The 18844-nt window shown below is 37.9% G+C and overlaps 1 protein-coding gene across 5 annotated transcripts in view; it reads left to right on the top strand.

Moving 5' to 3' along the window:
* VWA8 (von Willebrand factor A domain containing 8) overlaps positions 1-18844 on the top strand; it is a 195783-nt gene that overhangs the window by 73823 nt on the left and 103116 nt on the right. For all 5 annotated transcript variants that reach the window (XM_075488851.1, XM_075488840.1, XM_075488830.1 and 2 more), the window contains exons 19-21: positions 771-877; positions 5622-5693; positions 17206-17282. In XM_075488851.1, the coding sequence (XP_075344966.1) occupies positions 771-877; positions 5622-5693; positions 17206-17282 (256 nt within the window). The remainder of the gene's footprint in view (positions 1-770; positions 878-5621; positions 5694-17205; positions 17283-18844) is intronic.

The following is an 18844-nucleotide window of genomic DNA, read 5'->3' as shown; positions in this document are numbered from 1 at the left end:
AAAGAAATTAGTGGCAAAAAATTATTACTGTTTTTATTGCACAATATTGTTGTTTACACTTAGTTGTTGTTTTCCTAAGGACAGAATTTATGGTTCTTTTGAGCTAAGAATTTTTTCTACTGTACTTTTTCTCTCAAAGCTGTAGTTGAAGGTTATTTCAACAAGTGCAAATTTAGGCAGTTTTCACCAAAATGTTAAATGTGTCCACATTCTGGCATTAACCCATTTGAGCAAAAATGCAATGCTAAAAGGGAGAATCAACAGTGACTCTATACTGTTGTGGTGGGTTGGCCTCGGCTCTGAGCTGGGCACCCACCCACTCGCTCACTCCCTTCTACACCCCACTCCCAGTGGGACAGGGAAAGAGAACAGGGAGAATGAGTGTGAGAAAACTTGTGGGTTGAGGAAATGTAGCCTAATGATATTAGTGATATTCCAGTAATAAAATGAGAGTATGAAATTAAACCAAGGCAGCGGTCACAACTTGTAGTGTTTCTTATGGTACTTTTCCCATAAGATCACCTATTCATCATTTATTGTAGTAGACTTCTTTGCAATTTTAAAGAGAATTCAAATTCATAATAATGCAACCTCTTCTTAACAGATACTCTTTCAAGCATTCTCTTTCTTTGAGATAGAAAGCATTTACTGCAGCCCACAGCCTTGTTAAAATTTGTAAATCGTCCCTTGCAAGTGTTGGGGATTGATTGCATGTCTGCTCAGAGGATGCTGTAAGTAATGCATTTGCTTGTTTCCTGAAAAATGTCTAGGTGAAATAAACAATGGGATGCTGAAGATAGGCTCTGTGACGGTGCCAATTTATAACTCAACTGAGAAAATGAAAGTGCCTGATGTTCTGTTTTATGAAAATGCACAAGTAAGTACGAATCTCTGGCTTCTAAGGTACAACAAGTTTGTTAAACGTGTACTAATGTGCATGCTCATACATATTAAATAATGTACTAACTAAATTTTAAGGTTATATTTCTGAAGTAGTTAATTTAGGATTTGATGCTCATTTCAGATGTGTCTTCACCATCCCTTTGTGAAGAGATTGTAACAATCCTGTTGAACATTCATAAGATATGAAGTAACAGTGACTGAAACTGAATTTTATTTAGAATTGTTTTATCAGATGTTGTGTTGAGTAATTTTTTTTTTTCTCCCCCTTCCTGCTGCTGGACTGATTCACTCTTAGGGCTGGATTATCAGTTCCATCCTGAGACCGTGTTTTACAGGCTTGTTACATGAAGTTGTACCTGCCTTTTATTAGAATTAACACTGCATGTTTGAAAAGCAAGGTGAAGAGTAATTAGTTGGTAGTTAATTAGTTATTAATTAATTAGATTAGCTGAATTAGTCATTAATATTATTAGTGTTAATTAGTTTGTAGTAGTGACAAGTGAGAGTAATTAGTGAACACAAGAAAAGGGAGTCATCAGTGAACAAAATAAAAGGGAAGGGCTTGGTGACTGGTTTTTGTTTCCCCCCACCCTTTTTGTAGAGGTAGGTGTACAGCAGCTTTCTTCTCCATCTCGCATGGAAGCCTCAAAACTGTCAGACAAGGGTATCCTTAGCAAGAGAATTACCCTCTGAGCTACCTTTAGAATATTTTGCCTCTGAAAGGCAACACTGATAGCGTGATCTTGTGAAATATTTTTCTTTTAGGGGCCTGGTGTGGGTTTGCTTACTTTTCCTTTCCTATTCTTTTTTCCTCCCTTGCTTGCAATTTCTCCACAGAAGGACTATGCTACATGGGTATCACCTACTGAAGGTGATGACAGGCTGTGCAAGGGGAACAGATGACGGTCTTCTTCATCTTCCCCACTAACGTTTCATGTGAGATTTTGTTCTGTGTTGCCATTTCGGTGAAGTACTTAATTTGGGTCTGTTGGAAGTGAAATCCTGAGTCTTGCTAGGACTTATATCTGCATTGCTTTTTCCACCTTTTTGCTTATAGCTTCAGAAAACTGTACACAGCCTGTGTTCAGATATTATGCATTGTTTTATTTAGGCAACATCTATTCTGCAGAGAATACATCATCTATGCTGCAGAGAACAAACTGCTGTGTGTCTGTCCCTGGTAGCTATGCACTCTGAATGCTGAAGGAAACAACAACGAAATACCAGTTAGGATAGCTGTTCCCATTTCTAAATGAATTCTACTCTTATTTTCTGTATTGCTAGTTTGTAGTTTGGTCATTCAAGTGCTGTAATGATTGTTTAGCAAAACCTGCTGGAGTGCAATACTTCCTCTCTGTTATCTAAAAACTACAGAAATAAACCGAAACAGAGAAAAAATATATTCTCAGCCCTTTGCAGTGCTGCAAAATGTAATGAAATACGTAGGTTTTGCCTCTGTGTGTTTAGTGTTTGTTGCGTTAAGAGTTACTGTCGTGTAGGAGTCTGAGGAGTGGCTATGGGGGGGGCAACCCTCCCGTTGAGTCACGGGGTTCAGACAGGACCCCCTTGCTTTCTAAACTCCTTCTCAGAGAGGAGTCCAGGTGCGGCTAAGTCCAGTCCTAGTCTCAGACTTGGTCAACGGTTATTTTCTAAGGACTGTATATGCAGCCATTCATCAGAGTAAAGGCAACAGCGTGAATTTAAATGCGCTGCACCCCCAGTCTAGTCGTGTTGCATGGACTATCACGGCCACATTAATAAAGAGTGCTGTTTATTAGAGCAACAGATACACAGATTCTTTGGATTACTGGTGATAAGTTTACTGTCTGCAAAGCATGTGCAAATACCAAGAGTATGAGTGACACTGCCGGCTCTAAACGCGTTAAAGATGATAAAGCAACTCTAGAGAGATTTCTAAGTTTCCCGGGGAGGCACTTGGAATAACCAAGTGTTCGAATCTTACCCAAAGGCGTCCCGATGGGGGGGAAGAGAGGCTCAGCCCGTCCGACTGGTCCCAGAGGTCAGAGTGGTACGCAGTGGTGTCTTCCCTAACATTCTCTTTCTCTTAAGCCATTTTATACTATCTTTCACCTTTCGGGTGGAGCTTGAGTGACTCTAGTCATACATCTTTGTTTAGGATTGGTGTAAAGTTTTCTTGCTTTGCTTTTAAAGGTATAGGCTAGGAAAAATTCAAAGCGCAAGCTCAGTGAGGGGTGGTCGCACCTTGGAGGCGGGTAGCTTTTGGGATGGAGGTGTGTTTTGGTATTATAATGATGTTATAATGAGCAAAGTTCATCAAAGGACAGCATTTTGTCAGAAACATGACAGACTGTTGGCCCAGGATAGCAAATGTGCAGCTTACTGGTCCCACACAATACCTTTGAGTTCCCATTTAATTGCGGAGCCTGGCCGCGGCATCTCCACACCGCTCCACCCTCCGAACAGCACCTTCTTAGAGTCAGCACACCAAGCTCCCCTGGCGTCACCGATGTCTAAGGTTACAGGCCTAGGGAACTTCCATGGAATGGCCTTGCATGTCAGCCGCATTCCACCCGGGAATCTTCTTCAATGCTGTACCTTACCTAAAAGTGTGAATATAAGTTTAATTTCTAAGTCACCTCCAGCAATTATCCCACAGTGTTGAAACATTTCATGTTCCAGTGGAATTTGGCATTGCAGTGGAACGTTGCTGTTGGTCCACAAGTGGCACAGGGATGGAAATAATTTTTAGGTGATATGCCAAATGCCACTTTCAGGCCAGGCTTTGGGGAACCTGGATTGATAAAGTTGACACAATATTGATATGTCTACTTACAAGTCCTTTGTATAAATAATTAATCTGAAATGTCTGCATACATCCTAATACAATGCTAATTTACGTCCGGGGGGGGGGGGGGAAGAAGTATCGATACATAGTATCTCTTGTGGGAAAGCTGTTCTGCAGGGGAACTATAATGTACACTTATTTGTGCAATTTAGGATAAAAAAATAAGTCATCAGAAGGAAGTATTTATGCCTTAGCACTAAAATAAAAAATGTAATCAGTGTGTGTGGTAAAACTGACTTCCTAGAATTTGTGCTGTATCTGGTCAAAGTTATTCTCATCAGTTATAAATTTCCAGTGTATACGCATGCTAGGAAATAGAGTAATTTGCCTTGAAGTCCCCTCCTTAAATTGCATATTGAGTATTCAGTAGTCTTTTGACATGCCTGGTTAGAATTTGGTGGTATTAAGCTGTGTCTACAACAGTTTCTTCACCCACCCCCAGCCTCTGTTCTGGAGAGATTTGGAAACCTAAACCATCTTTCACACAGGTAGAAACTGAGCATTTCTATGCTCAGAAATTATAGGCAAGCTACTGATTTTTTTTTTTAATAAATCAAGTATTAGAGATGAGATTATAATGTGAAAAAATATATATGTTTATCTAAGGCAAGCATTCATTTTCCTAAATAGGTTGTCTGACCTACTTACAGATGACCTATTTTTACTAGATACAGTGGAGAAATATACATGACTTTATTGTGAGTAAAGTAGTCTGCATTGCGACATTATCCTTAAATCCTTTCGATCCTTTTAAACGAATTATTTGTTAGGAGCAAGATACAGTTAAATGATGTACAGTGTGTATTACCTTTTATGATATTGGATATATGTAAAATACACCTTAAGCACTTTGGCTTCAATTGGGCCGTCTAATTTAGAAGTTGTAAGACACATAATAAACACTTCTAGACTTGAGCTTGCAGTTTCCTATCTTTATTTTTGTTGAAAATAAAGTTTGATTAGAGTAGAAAAGTGTATTTGTCATCAAGCTAGACCTGGTGTTTAATCTTTAATAAAATAAATGTGTATAATTTACATATTCATGCCAGCTGCCTTTTATTCCCTCTGTTTGGTTTCTGTAAAGTTCTACCAGGATACATTTTGCTTCCTCCTAGTACAATTGCTGGAAAACTGTCATACACATATTAATGAAAATTCTTACACTCTGGGTGACAAGCATTCAACTAGGCTAAAAGGAAATGCATTAGGAGTGATTACAGAGAATTAAATATTATAGCAGCCTTCCAGTACCTGAAGGGGGCCTACAAGAAAGCTGGAGAGGGACTTTTTACAAGGGCATGTAGTGATAGGACAAGTGATAGGACAAATCTACCCTCTTTAAGCTGAAAGAAGGTAGATTTAGATTAGATATAAGGACGAAATTCTTCACTGTGAGGGTGGTGAGGCACTGGAACAGGTTGCCCAGAGAAGTTGTGGATGCCCCATCCCTGGAAGTGTTCAAGGTCAGGCTGGACAGGGCTTTGAGCAACCTGGTCTAGTTGAAGATGTCCCTGTCCATAGGGTTGGACTAGATGGGGTTGGACTAGATGGGGGTTGGACTAGATGATCTTTAAGGTCCCTTCAAACCCAAACAATTCTATGATTCTATGATATTTAGGGAAATCAGACACCTACAATCAGTTGGAGCAGAGGAAATACATAAGGAGAGTTAGTATTTTTGTTTCATTGTTTTAGTCACTGGATAGATTGCCTCTGCTGCTATTGGCTGAGAGACTCTTGCTATGAAACAAATAGCTGTAAGTATAAAGTTCAAAGAATTTTAGCCCCAAATCCTGAAAGTAAAGTTCCTGTTGTACTACTATCATTAGTGAATACATAACTTGAGAGTATAAAAACAGGGGTGAAAATTGCATTTTTGTTTCTCCTCTAGCACATGATGGTAATGGAAGATATGCTAAAGGACTTTCTGCTGGGAGAACATCTTCTTTTAGTTGGCAATCAGGTGAGTTAAACATCTCTTACAATGCATGGAGAAAACTCATTATTTAATAATGAAATTAAATCTCTGTTTTGCTTCATTGAAATTGCATTCATTTGTACTACTGAGGTATTTGACCAATTTTTTTATTCTTTAGCTACTAGTGTCCATGGGTTTTATGGGCACGTATCTGTGGAAAATGTAAATGCCTTAAATGTGTTTTTACATTACTATCAGAGTAAAAACATTAATAGTTATATGTAACATCAGTACCATTAAAATCTTCAGTTAATGGCTTTGGTTATCCTTCTTGGCTATGTATCAAACCTCTCCTTTGAAGTTTCCAATGGTAGATAATAGGTGTACACATAAGTATTATCTAAATTTTTTTTATTGATAGCAAAATATTAGTTTTCTCTAAAAGAGGTACAGATTTGCTTTATTCTTTGGCTAGTGTCTATGTTGATGGAGACTTTATCGGTGAGATCATGGGGGTTGTTGTGGTCTTTTAGTTGGTTGTTGCTGTTTCGTGACACCTTCTAACAGTTTATAGGCTCCCCAAGATGAAGCATGGCCAGATATTCTCCGGTTGGGTATTTTTGAAAGTCTTTGTTCTTCAGAACTATCTTAAACTATTACTGGAACTGTTAGGTGACTTGAACAGAATTATACACTTTGCCAGTTAGCTCTGAAAAAAAAAGAGAGCTTTTGTTATTAGTGTTATTATTTTGTTTGAACTGTTCAAGAAAGTGATACTTCCCAAGCTACCAGCTCGGTTTTTCCCTCATAAAGTAATATCCCTTTACTTTAGCTTTCCCTTAGCAAGGATACAGTCATTTTCTAGCAGATGTTTCTCTTCATATTTTGCAATAGCCTTTGGAAAAAATCTAACACAAAACACTAGTGGTCTAACCTACATGGCAAGGAATATAAAATGCTAATTGTTATTAATATGCATATATTAAAATTACAGTGTACAGTTGTATACAGTCTCATCTATTTAGACTCCTTGTTAATAGCTTGAATTTACGAAGATGTTGTACTTGGAACCTCTGTAGACTGTTGCTGGGTGATGCCAGCTTCTCTCAAAAGGTTTCATCTATTCATAAATAGAAATTACTCTATTTCGTAAATGAAAGAAGATCTATTTATTCTGTTTCATAAACAGTGCTCTCTGTGCCAGCTTCCAAGTTGGTATCGAAAACGTTATGTAGTGCAGATTGCCCGCAGGACCTGCTGTCAGGGAACAGCAAGAGTGGGCTGCTCCACAGGGGAATGGAGGCAGGGGCAGTGTCCTTAATGACAAGGTTCATAGTCCCACAGCATCCAAGCAAGAAGAGCAGGTCTGGGGACAGCAGCCATGGTCAGCCAAGTGCCTAGTGGCTGTCAGATAGGTCCGTGGTGATGAGGCAGGTCTGAGGTCAAGCTGAGAAGTCAAGTCAACAGGTCCAGGCTGGGATCAGCAAGGTACAGGGCCAGGCACAGTATCGCCGCAGTGTAGGTTGGGAAGGAACCAAGGAAAGGGCCTGGGTGTAAATGCAGCTCCCAAGCCATGGGGGGCAAAGGGGACCCCAGTGAGGCAGCAACACCATGTCAGAGCTGACCTCCAACACAGGCAAGTAAAACTCGGGGCGGGGCGGCAGGAAGAGCTTGCAGAGCCCGGTGGTACACTCAGGGCGCTGACACATGCTTTTTATGTGTTCTACCAATTTGGCAAAAAAATTTTGAAGACTATGCGAGTATGATTTTTAGGGTATAAGGTATTTTCCCAGCAGTGGTATACTCATCTTCAATAATTTAATGTGGGCCACATTTTTTCCAAGCTTATGAAACTCTAATTGAAGACAGTGTTAAAAGATTTAACTGGGTTGAAGTATTGGAACATACTGCTTTGATTCTAGACGTCAGCTCAGCTGTACCATTAAGTTGGAAAATCGATTGATTTGGTGATTTCTCTTTGGCAAATCAGTAATACTTACAGGTTTTGTTTTTTAATTGTTAACATGTTTCTGAGTACTTCCAGATTTACTCTTTACTAATTTGTTCCACTGTTTTTATGTGTGACTAAGAAAAGGCCAACTGGCCTTTTCTTCTTGAAATACTGTTTTTAAGTTTGAGCACTGTATTTGCCATTCAGACGTCTGTTAGGACCATACCAATCATTCTTGATTTCTCAGGGATGATCACTAACCATTTAGAAATTGCTTGGCTAATTCCTTAAATGTATTACTGTGAATTTCTGCTGCACTTGATGAATCCCATTCAAGTACTTTAAAAGCAACCATATTAGATCAATATGCTTTCATGCTATATGTGCAGATACATTCCCATTGAAGATATTAGAGTTTTCATCCTCTTTTTGTAAAGCAAATCATTAAAAAATAGGATTTTTTGCTGTCCAGTTACTTTAACAGTTCAGTCTGTAATAAGAAAGTAGAGTTTTATGATTGCTTGATACATATATCAGTGTGTACCCACATTTTGCATTTGGAAGAAATAGATAATGTGTTTATGTGAGGATACGAAGTGCTGGTTTTGAGTTCCTTTCTGTTGTACTTCTTGTTGGTGAATGAGTGAATCATGGAAATTCAATGTAAATAACTGACAATTCAAATACTCTGAACCTGGGTATTTCAAAATACGTGACTAACATCCCTTTGAATGCTGGTGTCATTTCCTAGATATTTAAATGAGTTGGCATATACCTTAGAATATAATTTGATCCATCAGAATGATGACTGTGTAAGTGAGTATCTCCGTTCAACTGCGACGCAATGTGCAAGGCTTGAGCTCTAGTCTTCCTTTTAGAGACTGGATTTGGTTTTGCTTGGTTGACTGAATGTGGTTTTCCTCTTTTGCCTCTTTTGTTTTCATAACACATGTACACACACAAAATTCTGTTAGCTTAAGACTTCTCTCTTTATTTCAAAGTCTGTAAATGTAGTCTCTTTTGTGTATTCTTTTTAGTTAAGAGCTGCCTGGTGAGAGTCCTTTTACGAAGATTGTTTTCAAGATATGAACTTTGATGATTAGTATTTGCAGTTCAGTAAATTAGAATTAAATGATCTTGGTGGATGTTAGGGACTGGCTTTCTTAATGAAACCGAGGAGAATTTGAAGACAAGTGTTAGATACCGGCAGATATCTTTAGAAGTGTTCAGCTTCTGAAGTAAGCTACTTTATAACCGACTTCATTCATGTGTGCTCCCTGGAGCTTACATGGCCCTGGATTTCACAGTATGAATGTATTACATGAAATACGGCTTCATCTAAATACTTGTTTACACTGGTTGTTGATGTATTTTGGGTGCTAACTGGAATGTGCTTCCATTTCATATATCAGCAAACAGGTTTCCTTGAGTCCTTGGGAAAGGCAGTGGATAGATATGACTTTTCAGCTATGAAATAGCTTCCAATTAAAGGAAATGCCTGTACTTTAAATATGGCTTCTGATACTGCTTCCTGAATGAGCCTGTAGTCTGAGTGTGAATGAGACTATCTATGACCATCTGTAGTTTCTCAAAGCAGCTATAAAGCAGCATCTTCCTTGGCTGAGAGCAAGCAGCTATTTATTAGTCTCAAAGCAACAGGCAAACAGCAGCAAGAGTCCTGTTTAGTAAAGGTTACTTATTCCAAACTTTGCAGTGACTGTTGGTTTAGTCATTACATATAGCTCTTACAGCTGCTACCGAGCTTCAGGAGACAGACTGGAGTATTTCTTCTTGCTACCAAGGAAAATTTTTAGGCTGTGTTTTTGTGAAATTTTTCCTAATGGACATTGTGCAGTTCATGGATTGGCCACTATTTGGTGTCTTTAACTGTCTCCTTGAATTTCCTATCTTTGGCAAATAGGAGAGAAACTATGTTAATAAATAGAATTTGTTTATGTGGGAAAACTTGAAAAATAGCAGTGGCTGAAACACTTTTATTTTGTCTTGCAATATTAAATTTTACATATAACTTTTCCCAAACTGTTGCGTTTGGAAGTTGCATAAAGAGAGGCGTTGTATGTTTTCACCTTTATTGGTCACAGGTGAAGTCTTGGCAAACATGAGCTGTCTTTGAAGATACCAAACAAAATATTGATAGCTATAAGGGATTTGTGGCTTTCTGGAGAGAGAAGGTTCACAACCTTGTCACTTCTGAATTACTTTATAGCCCTGAAGTTCTAAAACACCTAATCACATGTTAAACAAAATTGAAATACTTTATTTGCCATTTTTCTGTTGCCATGATTTATAGTATGAGCTGCTCAGATAGCTGGTCTTGTAAGTTAAAGAGGTTTTGTTGTAGCAATGAATCCTGAACGTTTCTGGTTTTAGGGCACAGTTAGCGTACAGGAAGTATTTAATAACAAGTTGCGTTCATTTTGGCTTTCAGAGTTACTCTGCTTTCATTCACTGTATAAATATGGCATAACTATAAATTTTATAAATTTGAATATAGTACATAAATATCTTTAAGATAGACTTCTACCATGAGTTATCTAAAACAGCACAATTGCAATTTTATGTAGCAGGACAGATGCAGCTTGTATCAGGTCCAGGAGTTCTGCTATGCCTTGAGAACTGCATGTGATCCCTGGCCATGTCTTCATTAATGCTTCACTAGCCCATATCCATTCCATAATGTGTCTTTCAAATAACACATATGTTTTATTTTGATTCAAGTTTCAATACGTACAGCCAATATTCTTAGGTGCATTTTAGTCAGCATGTGACCCTCTGCTTGACTGTACCCTGTCAGCTTTGGCACACAGTGCTTGGCCTTCTACACTTACATCGTCTGTTATATTCTCTGCACCATTTTCAGAGTGTAGAGCATAGCAATAAAAAGTGGCTGAGTGGACGTTACTGTCCATATCGTATAAATGTTACCAAAATTATAAGGAACATTCTCTTTGTCAATCTTCTGAAGAGTGCAGTGTGCATTGGGACAGCCTCAGTGTTCATCAGGACCATTCCCTATTTGTCATCTTTCGTTTGTTCTCTTTCCAGAATTCCTAGTTTCTCTTTTGTCTTGTAGTTTTTATTGGCAACCTTTATGGCTATTTCTAAGTATTTGGTGTTGGCTGGTCTACCGTTGAAAATGAAATACTTGTGTTGTCAGTATCCGTCTTGCTTTATAAAAAAAAGACAACAAATAATATATTTCTTCTCTTCAACAATTATTATTAAGTCTTAATGGATGCTGGAGTTCCACATCTTATCCTATTGCTTACATTCTCTTTTCAACAAGAAACACAATGTTCATAATCAGTAAGAATAATCAGAAATGCCATTCAGTTACTGATTAAATTACTGCTGAATACAGAAAGTGTTTAAATTTTGTCCTCCTTCATTTGATGGTGTGGAAATTCAGATTATACTTCTTGTTAAAAATTGCTCCCCCTCTACTTCCCCAGGTACAAGGAAAGCATTTTGCAAGGTGATACAACAAGCCTGTTCCTGAATAGCTTGCAGTCTAATTAGATGATGTATAGATAAGGGAAAAATCAGAAAGAAATATGAAGTAGAATAAGAACAAAGAATTCTATAAAGATGCTAAATATTGTTGTAAATAATTTGAAAGACGACCATGTCAGTCTCTGGCAGCACTTAGTAAAAATGTTGATGTGAGCCCACAGTAAGCAGATTATCACAAATACATTAAAAGAACTTAGAAATGTAATGGCCTTTTGGCACATTTGGTAATTTATTTCCCTGATACAAGAATGTAATTTCATCCTTTCTGCTGCCTTTCTTTAACTGAGAGATCAACTTAAATGAACTCTTGGGCTCCAACTAGGAATTTATTTTATTCTTGAAGAATTTAGTAGGACAAATGGTTGAGTCTTTCTTAAAGATATTTAAAAGGACATGCTTAGATAGCTCTTTCCTTCTAAGATAATATTTTCTTCTTCTTCTTATCTCATTGTGAAATTGAATTAAGTAGATACTGAGAGTGTAGTAATATCAGTCACCAGAAAACGAAATAGCAAATGCTTGGCATTTTAACTTTTCTAGAAATAAAGGACTTTGTTTTCCTGCTTAACACTTGTATAAAAATGGACAGCTTCCTCTGCAAGGCAAGAATGTACTATCCTAAACCAATTTTTTATTATTATTATGAGCATGAAGAAACTGAGCTCCAAATGAGCTAAATTGGGCCAAATACTATGATATTTTTTGCCTAAGGAATTCTGTGTGACAGTTGTGAAAAACTTGGAAAATATTTCTCTTTTACTTGCTACAGTCATAACAGTATGTGCACATATGAGAATAGGTGTGCTCTTTAAATGTGTCTCTGCTTACATTATTGCTTTTGTGCCTTTACAAGTTATACTGAAGAATCAGAATAAAAAAAGAATCAATGAATTGATTTTCTTTTGGATGCTTCTTCCCACAGTTTCTTTCTATTGTAAATTTTTCATATGTTCCTCTCCACTGAACCACAATTGTCTTACCTCGCTGGAAATGTGAAGGTTGTATTTAGCCTGACAGGGCTCTGGGTTGAAGGTTGTTAAATTCAGAAAAAGGCATAAACTCTACAAGCTTATCTAGCTAGACCTGTAGTCAGAGATGTACCCAAAGCATTCAATTCATTACTTCTATCAGGGGATTAAGTTTATTTGTTCTTATGGTGACACTTTATTATTTTACCATCACCATAATTTTTGCATGCCCCAGATGATAAACTCAAAATAAAATAATGAGATCCTAAACCACAGAGCATTCACTGTTGTGACCGATAAATATATAGATTGCAGCTGGGGCAAGACGTAAATGACCACTGCTTTTGTGCAGTTATTTTCTTTTGTTACTAACATCCAAGCGAGGTAGCAATGATAGGGTCTATTGCAGTGGTCCTCTGGTAGCAATGTCTAGTGTCTGCTGGTGACACACCTTCTGCAATTATTATGCTGCATTATTCACATTTGTTCCAAGCAGGGAGTGATGAGCTTAATAACACCTGGAGTGTTTGAGAGAGTTCTGTATAGGTGCTGCTTGTGGCTCTGGTGAGAACAGTACTTTTTTTTTTTTTTCTTTTTTAAAATCAGAAATACATCCTCTGTTGCAAAAATAGCAGCTTCAATCAAAATGCAAAATTCCTGCAAATGTTTTTGTTGGCAGAAGCAGGCAAGCTGTGGGCATGGAAGGTGGTTCAGTGCCAGACCCAGTGTTAGAAACTGTGCGTTAGCAAAAGTGTTTTCATTTTCTTAATTCTCATTGTTCAGCCGTAAGTTTCGGTGATAATGACGCTATCGATATAACTCTATGAAGTCACAAACTCAGAACTCTGACATGAGGGTTCTGTATACTAAAATTTAATGAAAAGTCAAGACTGTCTTTCATTCCCTAATAATACCATTTTTAAATTAATTATAAAATAAAATTTCCTATGGTGAAAAAGTGATAAACAGCTCTTTTCACCAGTTTCAAAATTTGTTTCATTCTTTTGTAGTGAAACAGGTGCCCTGCCATGCCGGATGGCTGTGTGCTGCCATGGAAAAGGTGTGATTGCAGTGTCTCAGCTGAAGGGCGGCAGTACTGAAGAGCACAACATGGCAACCTCTTTAACTGCTTCAGTGTGACCTGCAAATCATTTAAAAGAAAATAAAAGTGAGGCAGCATGGTTTAGATTTTTTTTTTCCAATAGTGTTTTTTTCTAAGAGGCAAACTATTAATTTCAAAAACTTGGGTCCTCTTCTTTTGGACTATAACTTTATTGACTTTAGTTGGGCTGTGCAGGGGAGAAATTTGTCCCACTACTGTAATAGCTGCATCCTGAATTGCAAAATGCCTCCTGGGACCTGTAACAGCCTTGTTTATATTTGAAACTGCAGTTACAGCTAGAAGATTAAGTCATTTTATCCTTGGTAACAAGTGTTTACAATGTCAGTTAAGAGAATTTTTAACTAAGGGATTATTTTGCCTCCTAATTGCATAATTTCCTTTTTGTTATTCATTAGTGCAGATATTTACTTCCCATTTTTCTATTTCAGTTGTCCCATATGTCTGACGGAATAAAAATTGTCTAATATTTGATTTCTGAAATATTTTTATTCAGTTCAGCTGAAACACCAACACAGATGTTCTTTTCTTTCTAATTAGCGTATGTTTATATTTCCGTTAAATTAAGTAACTGCAGTAGTGCGTATATAAATAACATAGAGCAAGTGTTAATGGCGAACTGGTTTGTCCTCTGAATGTTACCTTAGGCTGCAATAATTGCAAATTACATGAGATTATGTTCTGAATCCAGTCCAAGTTCAACTCAGTCTTTTAGTATGTTCGTATGAAAGGTAGTTCCGATTCTTTCTGCTTAAATAGTTGACTGCTAGCTATGCGGGTATCCAGAAGATCCAGCTTGACCCATGGCACTGGCTGTAGACTCAGGGGAAAGGGGGGTGTCTTTGTTGCCATTTTTGTCATTTCTTGTTTCTGAGGTGCCAGTAACTCATTACAGAGGGTTTTTTTCCAAAATGGGTTAGCATTTTCTGCATTTCTTGTTCACGTGAAGAAGACTACCAGGCATGTTCTTTATCCCATGAAGGTCAGGTGAGCTTGGAATAAACCTACTTTTCTTGGCCTTACATTAATGAATAGTACTTAAGGAAGGAACTCATCCAAGCTCTTTTTTACAGATTTTAATGGTGTTAAAGAGCCTTCTGAATAGCTTTGGTCTCTTCCTTCCTTTCTATTTTATCGTGCCTTTTCAATGGAGTAACTGAGACAAAGAGAAGTGGTAACTTGTCATGAAGTAGGAATGTGGAGGGATGGAATCAAAGAGCTTTGACTTGAACTTTGCTCCAGCTACTGTTGCCAACTGAGGATTTTATGTGGTACACCACAGCCTCTATGAAGGCACATAATGTACTCTCTGAAGCAGTTCAGTCTAGAAGTTGGGCAACATTAAAGTGTTTATAATAGCTAAGATCTGGTGGGAATGCCTTTTGGCTTTTGAATACTGCATGCATCTTTTCAGAAATGTATCACGTTCTGAAATTGAGGTATACTTAAAATGAAATGAAAGGAGGTGTGCAGGGAGTCTGGCGAGATGCACAAATACAAATGAAGAAAGGGCATGATGTGTTCATGGCACAGGTCCCACTGACTTCACTGTGTTTCTTTGGTAACTGGTCTCTCCATTCCTCCACATTGGTTCTCCACCATGCTTATGTCCTCTGAGCATTCTCTCAAAAGTGAGGTGCACTCCTGTTAATACACTTGGTGATAACAGCATGGATAGAAATACACAAAACCAGCTATTTGGTCCTCTTTCTAGTGGAATGGGAGACGGATAAAAAAATCTAGTGGTATTATTTTGTAGTTGGGAACATATTCTTTTCAGGCATAATTTTAAGAATCCATCATAAACATACAAACCACACACGCTTTCCGTTAATGCAAATGAAAGCCAGTTTTTTTAAAATTACAGTAACCATTTTGTTTGATATTAAGCATGTTTTACATTGATTCAATATGTTGATCTATTTCTTCATCTCTGTACTTGCCACAGCTGGCTGGAGTCCCACCCTGCAGAGAAAAGGATATGCAATCCATTTGGGAATGGTACAGAAAACTGTGTGCTGACATCTGCCCAGTGGTCTTTAGCTCTCTTAGGAAAAGTAAAGGAAGCTGCTTGCAGCATGGGTGTTTTGTGCTTGGCTTTAGGACTATTCCTGTTCATTCTCCCATTTATGATTTCAAGTATCTGACTGCAAGTAGTAGGAAACATATGGGAATAAAACTGTCTGTGTGCGCTACTAGAGGATTCTTACCCTGTTTCTGGTTACTTTTGATGTTTCTGATGCAATTCCTGAAGCTGCGTATTTCCCCCCAAGTGGGTATGTTCTTTGAGTTCCTGGAAGAATCTGTTAGCACAGTTTCATTCCCTGTTTCAAAGCAGTGGAGAACTGTGTTTCCAGTGACAATTTTCAGAAATGACTGGTGATAGATATTAAATGTGTTGCAGCTTCTTACTACACCTGTGTGTAAAGCTGTAGATTCTTCTGAAGAATCAGATGGAAGAAGGTTCATGAGAAGGCGTATGGCAGAGCACTAACTTGATTTGGCTTTACTGTGTTGGAGTTGAGTCCGCAGTAGAATCTAGGTAGTTCTATTTTTGTCAGCTCTGCGGTATTTTTTCCTCTGCTCTCGTGGTGAGAACTCTCTTTCCGTGACTTCAACTACTACGCATATGTGCACGATTCTCCATTCTCATAAATGTAGTCAGATGAGAGACTGTGGTCCCATTTTGAGAAGCTTAAACAGTTTGCAGTTCTGCAGCTGGCAGTTACCATCTTTCAGCTAGAACTTAGTCATAAATGTCATCACTTGCGGCTCTGAATGCTCCTATTCTGTTTCAATGCCAAGTGAAACAGATTAGCGGGTCTCAAGTTGGTTTAATCTAATCTCTTTAATCTTTCTGTTGGTTATATTTATCTGCTTTGCTTTACAGTGGTGTGGACTACTAGATGCATTCATGCAGTCAGAGTGAGAATCTCAGCAGAGGGACAGTGTCTTGTCAAACAGCTTTTGTCTGGGTTACAATTGAACTTTTCTTTCTACTAATTCTTTTTCTTTTTCCTTTGCAACCCTTGGCAATCTCACTGTCATTCCGATCCCCTAAGTCTGCAGGATTTATCCCCTTGCAGGAGGGATAAGAACTTCTGCATCTGAACTGTCATCTTGGTCTGCATCTACATTAGTATTTTAGACCTGATCAGGAATGTACTTTGGAAAGGAATCTCCTTACTGCAGTTTAATATGTGTCAAGGGACGTATGACCTGTATTCTCTTAGGATGAGACTAAAGTGAAGGATATTCTCCAGCAGCACACCTAATTCATGCCTTCTGTTAATTCCTTCCATGGGACCAGGCTAGGCTTGGGCTGAAGTACCAGCTCCTGAACCGCTTGCACAGGATACACCAGGGTGTTAGCAACACCTGATGCACCTCATAAAGCCACTGTCATCGTTCTGCACAGCTTGCTAATGCAGACATCCTGCAGTAGGAGAGTTATAGATCAGTTTGATCTCCAGCCCAATTCTGATGCCATCTGGGCCTTTTTTGGTAACTCCAGTGGAATGAGATTAGCAAATATTACCAAGGCAATGCTCTAATTCCAAATGACAGTTACAGGATGTTTCCTATGACCACCAAGAATTACCTTTTCCTATTAAGTGCAAGCCAACTTCCTAGCATTCACAGCCTCGCAATACCTTTGTGAAATAAAAGGGCTGGAAAAAACTGGTGTTAGTTAAAAGGATGCATCGGCATGTGTGACATAACTATAGGGACGCAATCCTATTTCTGGTTATTCCTAGTAAGACACGTAAGTATTTTGCAAATATATATGTGTATATATATGTAAAACAAAATATGTATCATTAAATTGTGTTCGGAATTCTTTGATGTGGATTGAAATTGTATTTGCCTATAAGGGAATATGGAGAGTATTTTAACAGTTTTGGGAAGTTATCTTTTCTTTGTTTATAAGTCTTAAATGGGTACATCTATATTATGTCTTAATATTATATTTATTTACTGCAGGGTGTTGGGAAAAACAAGATTGTTGACAGATTCCTTCACCTTTTAAACAGGCCCAGAGAGTATTTACAGCTGCATAGGTAAGAATGTGTTACATTTCCATACTTTGTGTTTATAATCTGATTTCCCATGTTTTAAAACTCAGGTTTCTGAAGTTTAATTTGATGTTACTGTTTGAACAAAGACACTATTAAGGTAGGTGGCACACAGACCACAGGAATGTGTCCATTTTATAGTCAGAGGCAATAAGCTGACAGGTTGAGGAGGGGGTACAAGAATCTAATGCAATCACATTGCTTAATGTAAGAGGAGGTAGAAGTCAGAGCATACTGATGTTAAACCATGCTCAAGAAGACAGTAATATTTTGCTGTCATTTCTGGAGAGATTTCCCTAAGCATGAGGTACTGTGTGAGGGGAAAAAGTTCAAAGGAATTTGTTTGAATACATCACTCATTAGACAAGAAACATTTTACATAGTAAAGACTTTTTGGTTTTTTCCTTTGGCACTCCTGATAAGCACATATATTTCTTTCTCACCCATAAACATTTGGATTAGAAAATGATTTTTTTTTTCATATGCAAGCTAAAAAATGGACTTCAAGACCAATTGAAACCAATTGAAAAGCTAAAATTATATCAACTTATCTGCCTGCTTTTTATGACATGAACTTTAAATCAATAAATTGAAATAAAGACTGAATATGTCTAGAAGACTCAGTTTCAGTTGAACTGCATCCCTTTTCAGCTTCATTCCTAATCTTTACCTCTCTGTCTTCAACTTCCCAGCTTCATCACCCTGTCTCTTTCCATAATCACTGTTTTTTAAATAGTGCTAATAAAAACGTACATCTTTGATATTTTGCCCTTTAACAACACAGTCTCTGTAACACTTCCTCTCTCACTTTCTTCCCCAGCTTTTTGTCTTCAAATGTCTTGTACTTGTATTCCTGATACTTGGATAGCTCTATCTCACCACTTTTCTATTGCTGTTTTCTTTTATACTACCTCTCCTAGACTTCCATCACTTCTTTGCAAAATACCGCTTTTGTGACCTGCTACTTTCAGCTTTCTGTTAACTTTCCTGCCATCTTCTCTGCTTGGAGTAGCTACCCGCTCCTTTTGGATAAAATACACTATCATTTTTGCAAATCCCAATTATTTCACAGTGTTTCTGCCTTTCTGTGTGTCTCTGAAAAATTTTTCTCCAGTGAGGTGTGGTCAAGCAGAACAGTAAGATAAATTCAGATAGCTCAGGAGAACGTTGTATAAGCACGATGTTTGGGGTGATGATGGGGCTGTAGAATGTATTAGTTACAGCATGCTAGTTGATACATCACTAGGAAAAAAAAATGTGCCTTTTTTGTCTAGTCAAGAGAAACTCCTATAAGCTCTGTAAAGTACTGTTTATGGTTACAGGGTTTTAGAGATAGATTGAAGTAGAAAATGATGAGCAGTCCTATGCAGTTCTACAAAAATAATTCATGAATATAGAAGAATCAGAAATTTCTATTTCCTGGGTGGCGTTTTGAAGTACTTTGTTAAGAACTCAGCTATATAATACCTTGGTAAACTTTATTAGTGCATTTAAACAAGGATTGTGATATTGTTAGTGCACACTTTTGGGTTGCAAAACAAAATAAG

The sequence above is a fragment of the Mycteria americana genome, chromosome 1, assembly GCF_035582795.1.
Source record: "Mycteria americana isolate JAX WOST 10 ecotype Jacksonville Zoo and Gardens chromosome 1, USCA_MyAme_1.0, whole genome shotgun sequence".
Taxonomy (NCBI): Eukaryota; Metazoa; Chordata; class Aves; order Ciconiiformes; family Ciconiidae; genus Mycteria; species Mycteria americana.
This window is presented reverse-complemented; position numbering and strand designations above follow the sequence as displayed.